General features: G+C 52.7%; 1 protein-coding gene across 2 annotated transcripts in view; it reads right to left on the bottom strand.

Moving 5' to 3' along the window:
- The window catches only part of RAB31 (RAB31, member RAS oncogene family), a 103755-nt gene that overhangs the window by 40271 nt on the left and 50894 nt on the right, over positions 1-12590 (bottom strand). For both annotated transcript variants that reach the window (XM_079108927.1, XM_079108926.1), the window contains exon 3: positions 9960-10041. In XM_079108927.1, the coding sequence (XP_078965053.1) occupies positions 9960-10041 (82 nt within the window). The remainder of the gene's footprint in view (positions 1-9959; positions 10042-12590) is intronic.

Here is a 12590-nt window from a genome sequence, read left to right as displayed (position 1 = left end):
GAGCCGGCCGGCTGTCCAGCACCTCTGCTCCTGGGGCCGCATCTGTGAGCTGGCCACCTGTCCGGCACCTCTGCTCCTAGGGCTGCATCTGTGAGCTGGCCACCTGTCCGGCACCTCTGCTCCTGGGGCCGCATCTGTGAGCTGGCCACCTGTCCGGCACCTCTGCTCCTGGGGCCGCATCTGTGAGCTGGCCACCTGTCTGGCACCTCTGCTCCTAGGGCTGCATCTGTGAGCCAGCTGGCTGTCCAGCACCTCTGCTCCTAGGGCTGCATCTGTGAGCCGGCCACCTGTCCAGCACCTCTGCTCCTGGGGCTGCACCTGTGAGCCAGCCACCTGTCCAGCACCTCTGCTCCTGGGGCAGCATCTGTGAGCCAGCTGCCTGTCCTCTCCAGCACCTCTGCTCAGCCTTTCTTCCCAGTGTCTGCCACCAGTTCTCCAGGATCATCAAACGTCCTCAGTTGTGACCCTCTTCCAGAAAGGTGATTTCCGAGGCTTCTTCCAATGGGGGCTTGTGGGCCATGGCTGAGGAGAGCTAATTACCTCGGGTTTCGCAACATGGACACGGTACTGTCACCCTGTCCAAGGGCCTCCTTCCACCCTCCCTTCCCCGGGGACCACGGGGGCAGAGGAAGGGGGTGATTTCCTTCATCAGGATCCCAATTTGCAGAGCCAGATCAGCTCTTAGGAAAGGGAAGGAGTGGGGCAAAACCCATCCTCACCCGTGGCCAGCTTAAGGGGACACCATGAGGTCCCCCCTGGGGCTACAGCAGGCTGGGAGCAGGACCCTGTGCAGTGTCTGCTGCTGGTGTCCAGTGGGCCCGTCCTGCTGCAGGGCGAGCAGACCAGGCTGCATGGCGCTCGCTCCGAGCTCCTGAGGGGCCCCATCCTTCAAGAACTTCCCAAGGTCAAATTTTCCTCTGACTTTGGCAACTGCCTATGAACAGAGAGCCACTTTCTGGACAGCTGATTACGGGGCTGTGAAGAAAGAAGGGAAGCGGGCAGTTTCCTCTGATGTTTGGAGAGCCTGAACGTGGCCCGAGCACGTGCCGCCTCTGGAGCCCTGCGCCTTCAAAAGGCGCCCCAGACCCCATATTTTCACCGCAGCTCTGTGGGGTGCAGTCCTGGTGCTCTGACGTATCTCCCGCCAGCTGGCCTTTCCAAGGATGGCAGGAGACAGAGGCTGGCAGAAGGAACCAAACGTGAACGAGAAGTCTGGCCGAACTCCTGTGTGCTTCCATTAAATCCTCAGCTCCTGGGAGAGCAGGGAGGGTACTCCCTCCCTGGGCATGGAAGGTCAAGGGTGAGGGAAAGGGCTGGGAGCAGCTAATGGTGCAGCGCTTGCTGGCAGGTGTGAGACCCCGGGTTCCATCCTCAGCACCAAAAAGAGAGACTAACCAAGCTGTGGGTGCAACCACGGACGCTTGTCATGTCATTTCCTGTCTTTCTTGGGCTGCTCGGGTCCCCCAGCTGAAAGAAGAGTGCACAGGGACAGGGGAAGGGTCAGGGGAGCCGCGCCACAGGCTGTTCGGCGCTGTGTACTCAGTAACGAGGCCGGTCCTGGGTTAGAATACATTGCTGAAAACATGAAACCAGCTGCAAATAATCCTTTTTAAAAAGGATAAATTTTTAAGCCTACTAATGGTTTGGTAAATTTTAAATGATAACCTCACAAACATCATCTTGTTTAGGGTTCTATATGAATTTACCATAGGGAACACATTTAAACAGAAAAAAGATTTAATTCTTTATTCAGATTATATTCTCTGAGATCTATGTTGCATTTCCAATCTACGAGTAATTTCTAAAGAGATGAAAGACAGCTTTGCAACTTGGCTTATCACTTCAAATGTAAATGAACACTTCTAAATTAGGGAGTAGGTAACCCCAAATTCTCCCACAGATTGAACACAATCCCTATCCAAATCCCAGTTGATTTTTTTCTTTGTAAAGTTATATACAGACTGATATTAAAATTCGTGTGGAAATATAAGAGGCTCAGTGTAGCCAAAACCACCTTGAGAAGAACCAAGTTGGAGAACTGCCATTTCCCAATTTCTAAGCTAACTACAAAGCCAGGACAGCCAGACAAGGTGGTGTTGCCAGTCCAGACCAAAGAGCCAGACTGAGTCCAGCTCAGCTCAGCAAGTCAGCAAAGACGCGAAAGCAATTAACTGAGTAAAGAACGGTCTTTTCAACAAATCACATTGGGACAATAGAAGAGCCACGTTCAAGGAACAAAGGATCCTCTTCATTCAAGAGACACAGATGAACTCCAAATGAATAACAGAACGGAAAGAGCCGGAACTGTAACGCTGTTAGAGGAGAAAGCAGGAGTTCCTTCAGGCCTGGGGACTGGCAAAGGCAGCAGAGGCCAGTGAGCAGACCCAGACTGCGCACCGCCGGGAATACCAGGTGGGACGGGAGCTTGGGAACGCCACTCCCGACTGCCACCCAGCGCTAGGTGTGGCCCGTCAGTCCCGTCCCTGAATATGTAGGCCCAGGAGACCCAGAACAGCTCCACAAGGCTGCAGCATTCCTCTACAGCGCAGACGCACAGGCCACCCAAATAAATGCCTGTCGCCCCTGCAGACACGCTAAGCAGGGCAGGGGATCATCGTTCAGCCAGAAGGCAGAATCCAACATGGTGTGAGACTTGTCGAACCTGGGCCGCAAGTGGTCAACTCTGCACCTGACCTCATGCAAGGTCAAAACACAGGGGTGCCAAACTGTGAACGACCCTCAGACCGTGTGTGCAGTGCGTACCAGACAGAAGTGAGTTTTGTGTTAGACGGGAGCCCCCTCCCCAAGGTACCTCATTATGTGTATTCGAATACTCCAAAATTTTTTAAAAGCCCAGATTCAGACACTTCTGGTATCAAGTGCTTTGGGTGCGTGATACTCAGCCTGATCCTTACAAGGCCACATTGCTATACCACAGAAGGAGGAGCCGGCCTGCGGCAGCGTGGACCATCCTGCACACAGTGGCAGATGAAGGGACCAGTCACACACAGGGCAGATCTGCGGTCCGAATCGTACAGACATATCTAGACAGAGAGCAGCCCAGGGCCCCTGGAGTGTGGCAGAGTGAGTTTCACATGTGGCAGGCTCTGTGTTCCACCCCCAGCCCACAAAAGAGAAAAGGAAGCCCCCCGGGGGGGGTTGGGGACCTGCAGGGAAGTTTGCAGAGATGCTGGTGTGGGAGGGGGATTCCAGCCTGCGGGGCCCAGAGTGCACCAAGGCTGACCCTGAGACAGCTGCACATCCTGGGGCTGCACACGCCCTGTGCGTGAAGCAGGCGGCATACGCACTGCAGCTCAGTGAAGCCCGCTTTTAAAAAAGAAGAGGTGGGTTATGCTACACCTGATAGGGGACAGACAGATGTGAGCAGGGGGCACCCAGGTCAAGAGAAAAATTCTATAAAGTGGGCCCGCTGTGCTGACCTTCACAGGCTTTCTTTTCCAAGAAGTAATTTACCTGCATCCCTGTTGGCCTAAGAGGACAGCCTATGTCACATTCCTCAGCAAACTGCTGGTCATCTGCAGGAGGAATCCAGACCCAAAATAATGCTGACAAGAGGGAGCCAAGTTTTCCTGAAAGGGGAGACTTTTGTAACCCTTTTCACAGACCAGATCCCAGAAGTCAGGAAGATAAGGATAATTCCTCCTAACCAGAAAATCTGTAAGAATTTACGGTTAAGAATCCAGTGACAACCAGCCAGCAGGGGCCAAGGTGACCTAGAGTTGTCATGGCAATGGGGACTTGACAGTCTGATGCCACCCAGGTATCAGTCAAAAGTCAATAGGTGGACCTGGGTGGGATCTCTGGAAACTTCTCTGGGACGCCAGTAAAACTAGTGCAGGAGAGGCATGTTGTCCCTCTCCTCTCTGAGAGGACCCACTCTCTCCCTTGAGAGTGTCCCCTTTCCCTTGTCTGATTCCTTCAATAAACTCACGCCTGTTACTTGGAGTGATATGTCTGAGAATCAGGGTCTGCCTCAGTTTCCTGAAGGCCCAGACCTGCAGAACACATGCCAATGGTCAATGCAGGAACAAATATGGACGGAAGCGTGTCTTGGTTAACGTGATTTCTAACCACTAAAACTCCAGGGTGGATTATCGAGAAAAGATGAGCAAGTGCAAGGTCAGCCACACCCACGGCCAACCAGAGAAAAAGCACAGAAAGCCCCAGGCAGGAGCCGGGAGAGCCTGAACCGGCGGGAAGGGCCAGAGGAAGCAGAGAGACCTGGTACCACCTGCATCTTCGCATCTGCTAGAAGACTTCTGGGGAGCTGCCTCCTCCAGCCCAGAGTGACCAGCAAACAGACCCCCATGCACACCCAGCAGAAGGAGGGCCCTCAGCCCTGAGCTCCCACAGACCCCCACGCACCCCCCAGCAGAAGGAGGGCCCGCAGCCCTGAGCTCCCACAGACCCCCACGCACCCCCCAGCAGAAGGAGGGCCCGCAGCCCTGAGCTCCCACAGAACCCCATGCACACCCCAGCAGAAGTAGTGCCCAAGCCCCGAGCTCCCACAGTACCTTTGCAATTTTTCTCTAAGTATGATCACTTTAAAATTAAAAGATTTAAAACAAAACGACCTCACACACACATGCAACCAGGTGCCGGTTTTCAGGATGACTGTTGTTCTGCACTCTGAGGTCCTGTGTGTGAGACTGCACCTGGAACTCCCCAGCCCCGCCGGGTGTACTGGAGGAAAGCAGCCTACTCAGGCCACCAGGCAGTGTTCAGTTTGTTATCATTCAGCATTTCTTTCACATTCTATGTTTCACCAATTTTTTTTAAATACCACAAGAGGACAAGAGTAGCAAATGATGTGACTTCATATACACCTCTCCACACCCTCACCAGTTCTGCTGGACGTTGGGGGAGGCGCCAGTTACACCCATATGTGTGCTCTACAATTTCAACTTTAAAAAGCATTGTAACAGCGCCAGGGTGGTGGCTCAGCGGTGCAGCGCATGCCTCGCACGTGAGGCACTGGGTTTGATCCTTAGCACCACATAAAAATAAATACATAAAATAAACGTATTGGGTCCACTTACAACTCAAAATGAAACCAATCAAAAACCCCACCCGTGACGACTTGAAGAGCCTGGCTTCAGTAGCCAGCCCTGTCAGCTCTAGGTGGCTGCAGAGCAGAGGGTTCTGGCTCTAATCGCAGACCCGCCCACGGGTCCATGTGGAATCCTAACAGTGGTTCCATGAGTCCCGGACGCAGGTGGACCCCCGGGGAGACAACGTGAGACCTCAGTCAGGGTGAAGCCAAAGGAGATCCACCCATAATCTGGAAACCTCCCCCGCCAGGTTCTCGGCTGAACCGGATGCACCAGAACAAGAAAGCAGGCTGCAGCCTCGCCAGCCACTGGTGTCCTTGCAGAGTGGGACAGGCTCTTTCTCAGGCAGAGCAGAAAGAGCTGAGCACCTCTGAACACCAAGGTGGCACCTCCCACGACGGTCGTGCTGGGAAGGCCAGGGCAGCTCAGCCAGCCCCACTCCCGGGGAGGCGCTTTGCTCCGGGCAGGAATTCTGTCGTCGGCGCGTCACCCACCTGGTTTAAATTCCGAGGAAGGACAGCAGAGGTGCAGCCGTGACCTGCCATGTGGCTCATCACATGGCCACCTTCACCAGGCCCCTTGGGGCCCCACAAGTTCTCCCAGACACAGGGGAGGGTGGCTGTCTATCATACTGGACGTGTGGCAAGACTTTTTAAAAGCAAGGACGACATTATCCCCAGTCTAAGCCGAAAAGTCAGGCAGGCCGGTCACAGGGCACTGGACGGGGAGACTTGAGGCGGCAGGGCAGAGGTCTGCAGCCCCATCACGACTCCTGCCAACGGGCACGGAGGCGGGGCACGGCAGCCGCACCCCTCTGACCCTCTGTCCCTGCGAGCCACTCAGGTGTGGCTCCCCTACGTGGGGTGGGTGAGGCTCCTGTCAGACGCCTCTCAAGTCACTCTTTCCCATCCAGCTTCCTGCAAATGTCCTTCTTTGGTTTTCTACTCAGGCAGGGTATTAAAGTCTCTTCACATGCACCATGGAATGACCCTCCAAAGTGGCAGAGGGCACCAAAGGAACCCAGGGCACCCCTGCCTCTCCCTGCCCTCCTGGGAAGCACGCCGAACGCACAGATCTCAAAAATGTGGAGCTGCTACCGCGCTGGATTCAGGGGGCAACTGAAAAACAGCTAGCTTTACAAACGCCTTTCCAGAGGCGGGCTGCGGATTCCCGAGCAGCCACTGAAGGGACGAGACGGGAAGCCACCGTCTGGACAGCAGGTGAGGCTGAACCGCCTCTTGTACAAAGGGGCAGAGGAGAACCCGTTCACATATGCAGCGCTCAGAGGGAAAAATAATCCGCAGTGGTGCACAGATCTGCGCCACGACCGAAGGAGAGCCGGGCCAGGCAGGCAGCTGGGCGCCCTGGGCTGCACGTCGCCAGGCCAGCTGGGCCCTCTGCTCCGTGCCTCAGCACTGAGGCTCCGGGCTGGGCTGGTCCCCTCCAAGGACACAGAAAGGCACTTTACATGGTCACGCCATAAACCCACACTGTGGTTTTAAGTTGTGAAATCAGGGAGGGAAGTAACAGGCTTCTAGAAAGATAAGGGAAGATAACGCCAGGCTCCAGTAATTGCGGAGGCCGACCTTGCAATGGGCAGGCAGCTGGGGCTTTATTTTTAGCTCAGACGTCAGGCCAGGCCGTTAGGAGCGCAGTTAAAGCCAGCAAGGAGCTGCCAAAACACCTGAAAAGCCGCCTCCCCGCCACTGACTCCCAGAGAGCAGCAGACGGGCAGCCCCAGGGGAGCCAGGCCAACCTCGCAGCTCCACTGACCAGATGACCACAGGCCTGCAGACACAGCTCACTCTCTCCACAAAACGGGACTCTGAAGATGTTCACCTGGAATTGTCACCCCAAATTAAATCCTCTTCCAGAAGCACCAGGGAAGAACGCCACTGTGTGGGGCCAGGCCAGGCGCACAAAATCCTTTCAAGTCTGGAGGTGCAGCTCAGGGCCAGAGCACCTGCCAAGCATGCACCAGGCCCTGGGTGTGATAGCCAGACTGCAAAAGGGAAAGGAAGCTTTGTCACAGACGTCTACAACCCAGAGTCAAAGTCAGGGAAAGCAGCAATTATAATAATTAGAAATAAAATCAACCAAAAATTTTGGCAGAGTATCAAGTTTCATCAAAATCTGTCACCCTTTGAATAGTGTATTAACATAGGTAAGTAAATGTCACACACTGCTTAGAAATCTCTCCGTGGTGACACTGTATTATCAAATGAAAACAGTGCAGTACAAAGAACCAAGATCTCACTGACAAAAATGAACACACAGAGAAACAGATGAAAAATCATCATCTAATGCCAATATTGGAACTATCTGGGTGGCGGGAGTTTGGATGAGTTTCCTTTCAAACATAAGACTTTTGTGTGGTTTTTATATCAAAACAAAACTATAACGCTCAGGTCCCAGACTGCTGGGACTCAGATTTTAGCTTTAGGTCTTACTGGCTGGGCAATTACGGACAAATTACTTAACCTCTCTGTGCCTCAATGACCTCACCTGCAACAGGGATAGATACCCACACCTCCTAGTGCTTTTGTGGGTGCACACAGGGCTCGGAACAGCCTGTGGGAGCACAGAAGCCACAGCAGCCTCAGCCAGTAGCTGAAGCAGCAATGCTAAGCCAGCTGTTTCTACAATCAACTTATAAAGCTCTGGAAAAGCAGTTGTGAAAGCAACTATTTCATGGCCAAAAGTGAAAAGAGGAGCAAGAAATCATTCTACTTAAGTTTATACAACAATCCAAAGAATCAAACCAAAAAACTAGCAAGGCACCTTCCAGGAACACAGAAGTTATGTGAAGAAGTGAGATTCCTAAGTAGCCTCTTTCCCTGAGTCTGGAATCTCCTTCAGGAGTCAGCACATCAGATAATGGACAGCAGAGTTAGAGGGGCCCTGGGCAGTGACCGACTTAGAGGGGGACCAGGAAGTGGCAGTGAGAGGGACCCTGGCTACGGCTTCAGGTCTGCAAGTCTGTGTCCTCAATTTAGCAGCAAAAAGAGAGAACTGTCTAATGAGGTTAGTTAGCATTTTAGGCCAGAAGACTTAGTCTTTAAAAAAAAAAATTCTTTAATATGCCTTATCCCACAAATTCTAGAACTTTAGTTTTAAAAAGGGGGTTAGTATAAAATGAAAATCATATAAACTAACATGATTGATACAGAGCAGAAGATTGGGCATCGTCATGAACGCCGATTGCTCCTGGAGCGTGAAAGCAGCCTGCGGGATCACGAAGTGAACTGACTAGTACGCTGGGGCAGTGGGAGCGCCGGGAGAGGACAGGCGGGATGTGGGTGGAGTGGGTGGGAAGTAACGCACAACAGGAGAGGCGACAGAGCGGGGATCAGACAAGGAAGCGTGACCAACGCTCCCAGTAACCGTGGGCTCTGACACGGTTCCATCAGGCAGAAAGCTCCGGGTGAAGCCAAGGTGCGGGCCAGCTCTGCCTGTTCACCCAGCCACTCCCTCCGCTTTGGTAACATGCACTACGGTCATTAAAAAATGCCCTCTGCTGGCTTATTTCCCTTTCTTAAACTCCAAGGGCACGTGTTTTTTAACTGCATGACCTTCTCCGAAGATGTCTTCAGCAAAGAAAGAGAATTAAGAACAAGCAGCTAGTCGACCGCTCTTCCTGGTAACCGAGCACCCACTCACCCACTTTCCAGCAAGTCAACCCAGCTTTCCCTTGGAAAACCAGGCCGCCCCACTTCCAGGGGCTGATGGCAGACCTCCCAAAGCTACTGTTACCACCTAGCCCGGCCAGCGGTGCCAAGGCCCTGGGCAGGTGGGACGAGAGGTGCTCCTCCTGGTGGAGGGCGTGCCTGTGACCCCAGTCCAGCCAATGAGAACCCAGGAGTGAGAGGCGCGCTCCTCCTACAGGGGGTGAGCATGTGACCCCAGTCCAGCCAGAGAACCCTGGTGCGCATGACTCCAGCCCAGTCAATGAGAACCCTGGGGTGAGAGCTGCGCTCCTCCTGCAGGAGTGTGAACACGTGACCCCAGTCCAGCCAATGAGAACCCGGGGGTAAGAGGCACGCTCCTCCTGCGTGACTGTGAACACGTGACTCCAGCCCAGCCAGTGAGAACCCGGGGGTGAGTGCTGCGCTCCTCCTGTGGGAGTGTGAACACGTGGCCCCAGCCCAGCTACTGGAACCCCGGTGCCCGCATGTGACTCCAGCCCAGCCAATGAGAACCTGGGGGGGGGTGAGAGGAGCGCTCCTCCTGCTGGAGTGTGAACACGTGACCCAAGTCCAGCCAATGAGAACCCGGGGGTGAGAGGAGCGCTCCTCCCGCTGGAGTGTGAACACGTGACCCCAGTCCAGCCAATGAGAACCAGGGGGTGAGAGGAGCGCTCCTCCTGCTGGAGTGTGAACACGTGACCCCAGTCCAGCCAATGAGAACCCGGGGGTGAGAGGAGCGCTCCTCCTGCTGGAGTGTGAACACATGACCCCAGCCCAGCTACTGGAACCCTGGTGCGCACGTGACCCCAGCCCAGCTACTGGAACCCTGGTGCGCACGTGACCCCAGCCCAGCCACTGGAATCCCGGGCAAGGTGCAGGTTGCTCTGGGTGCAGGTGCGCCCTCCTGTGGGGTGCCGAAGGTGGGGAATGCAGATCAGGAGTGGCTTGTGGACCAACCTTGTCAAGCTTGGAGAGGAGCGAGGTGGTGCTGTCTAAAAATGAAGACAGTGGAGGATGCAGGCGTCCTGACAGGGGGCCCCTCTGCAACTGGGGGGGGGGGGGGTGAGGACCCATAAGCGCCACGCAGCTTAAGTTTCCCTCTGCTTGAGTCCCTTGGCGCAGGGCTTCTGTAATTGGCAAGGCCACCAGGGACCCTCAAAGCCCATCTGTGTTCCCCAGAAAGCCACCTGGCAACACTCACCCGCTCCTGACCAGCAGTGTCCCAGATGAGGAACTTGTGAAGTTCATTTCCGCAAGGCACAGTTTTGGTCATGAAGGACGCCCTGAAAAGAGAGAGGACACCCCGCATTACTCATTTCTTCAGAGACCCAGGCCAGCGGCGGGGGTCCGCCTCAGCAGGACCAGGGCGGGGCCCCAGCGCAGGAGGAGGGGTTCCGGCCTCCTGAAGTTCAAGCACGTTTCGGAACAACAGAAGGGTGCCCTCAGACTTTGCAAGAGAGCCAGCTTCAGCTGTGCCAAGATAACACTGTGCTCTCGGGCAGGAGCGTGAACATGATCCTGGGCGTTCAGCACTTACTCTTGTAACAATTAAGAGTAAAAAGGAAGCTTACGTTTTTGGCATGCTTGGGCTTTGACCTGGAAGTGGCACAAAAAGAAAGCTGTCTTACGTGCTGGCCCATTCTGACATGCACCCACTGCTCCCTGCCAATAAGAAGGCCATGCCTAAACCCCAACCTGTGGGCACAGTGCAGGGGAGGGGTGGGTAGCTTAAAAAATTTATGTTTTCTCTGTTAAAAAGAGGGGGAGGATTTTAAAGTCCTTAGATGATGAAACACTTGCTATTTTCTTCTTTGCATAGTCTCTCTTACAGGTTTTCTTTGTGCTTAGGATAGGGTAAAAATTCAATATTTATTAGCCTTGACCCTTCTGTGAGCCAAAATTTCTCATTCAAAAAATACCAAGCAACCAGGCAACACGGTGCACCCCTATCAACCTGGCAACTTGGGAGGCTGAGGCAAGAGGCCAGCCTTAGCAACTTAGCAAGATGTCTCAAAAAATAAATAAATAAAAAGGTCTGGGGTGTAGCTCGGTGATAGAGCACTCCAGGTTTGATTCCTAGTATTCCTCCCACCCCAAATAGCAAGCATCCCCAGTAGCGGGACAACCTGACATGAGACTCTTCCCAAAGCGAGGGAATAACAAACACTCATCTACCTCTGGTCAACAGTGTTTAATCCGAATTCAATCACAAGAGGAAACAATCAGGCCGCTGGAGTATGGGAACTCTTATTAGACACCTGGCCTAGACCCCTGAATAAGTCAATGCTGCGAAGAGCAAGCAAGACAAAGAGGCAGGGAATATTTTCTAGACTCTAGGTGGAGAGGAAAGGGGCAAAACAACAAATGCAGCACATGAAGTGGACTGTATCCTGGATTAGGGAGAAACAGCTGTAAAAGTATTTTAAGGGCAGCTGGAGAGGGGCTGGGAGCAGAGCTCGTAGGTAGACAGCTGGCCTGTTATGCACCAGGCTCTGGGTTTGGTCCCCAGAACTGCAAAGAATAAAAAATAAAAATAAGGACAACTGGTGAAATTGAGATTTAGGCTAGCTGTGAAACATCACCACTGGATCAGATTAGAGTTTGAGGTCTGATCCTATGTCCTCGTTACGGTCTGATCCTTGGGAGAGATGTGGCCTGGGGTCTTCAGGGGTACAGAATCAGGAGATCTCCCCCTGTGACCTCAGCCCCACCTGGCCAGAGCCCAGTTTCACCCCCATCAGGACTCAGCACAGCAGGGGTTTTCTCCACGGACGTGGAATTCCCCACACAGTCTCGATTGACCAGGACACAGCAAAGGTCGCGGTCCTAGTTCTCAACCTACACTTGCACTGAGTGCAAGTTCTAGTGTTTTTCTAAGTGATGTGATCCAGTGATACCAAAATCACGTCTTCTCCTTTACTTGTTTAAAAGTGTTTAAAATAGACGTTCCAGACTGCTGGTGAAAGCAAACATATTCCAAAAGTGGATCCTTATTTTTTCCATTAAAAAAGCCACGTGTAAACTTCAAAAATGATTCAAAAAACAAAGAAGGAAATAAAAATTCTCATTTCCACCCAGCTGGTTATTGCTAACAAGACAGCAATGTCCTTCCCAGGTTTCATACAACTTTCACCCCAAATGGAGCACGTTCTGTATGACGTTGGTTCCCCACTGATATTTCATAGATAGCCCTCCATTCCTATGAATACAGGTCAACATCATGACTGGCAAGACAGAGAGCTGAATCCACATTATGGATCCACTCAGGAACCGGGATGGACATTTGTGAGGCCTATTTTTCACTGCTATGCCAGAGACTGAATGCCTTATCCGTGCATCTCTAGTTCACAGCCTCTGCCCACTTTCCAGCTGGGATGCTCATCCTTTGCTTACTCATCTTTCAGGTATTTTATATTAACCTTTTGTAATCATGTGCTTTAAACAGTGTTTTTCCAGTTATACATTTGCCCTTTAACATTGCTCATGGATTGTTTTCCCATAACGGCATTGGAAGCTTTTACGTTCACAACTCTACCAACGTTTTTCTTTTGCTTTTACTTTGATATAAGGCAGAGATTTTTATTTATTGTTCAGTATAGTCTAGGAACTGGGATAAAATATCAACCTTGCCCTTCCAAAGTTCTCCTCAGGCTTAGAAAACCAGGCTCATGCCTTTGAAATCTTACCATCTCAGACTTTTAGAACTGAAAGATTTTAAAAAGCGTAAAATATCCAGTCCACCCCTTCCATCCGGATAAAGACGAGGAAAGGCCTAAGAAACCAAGACTGCCTCTCCCCTGGACGAGTCTGACGGCACCATGAGGCTCAGAAC

This window comes from Sciurus vulgaris (assembly GCF_902686455.1).
Source record: "Sciurus vulgaris genome assembly, chromosome: 13".
In the NCBI taxonomy this organism is placed as follows: Eukaryota; Metazoa; Chordata; class Mammalia; order Rodentia; family Sciuridae; genus Sciurus; species Sciurus vulgaris.
The sequence above is the reverse complement of the archived record's forward strand: the minus strand, read 5'-3'. Positions and strand labels throughout refer to the sequence as shown.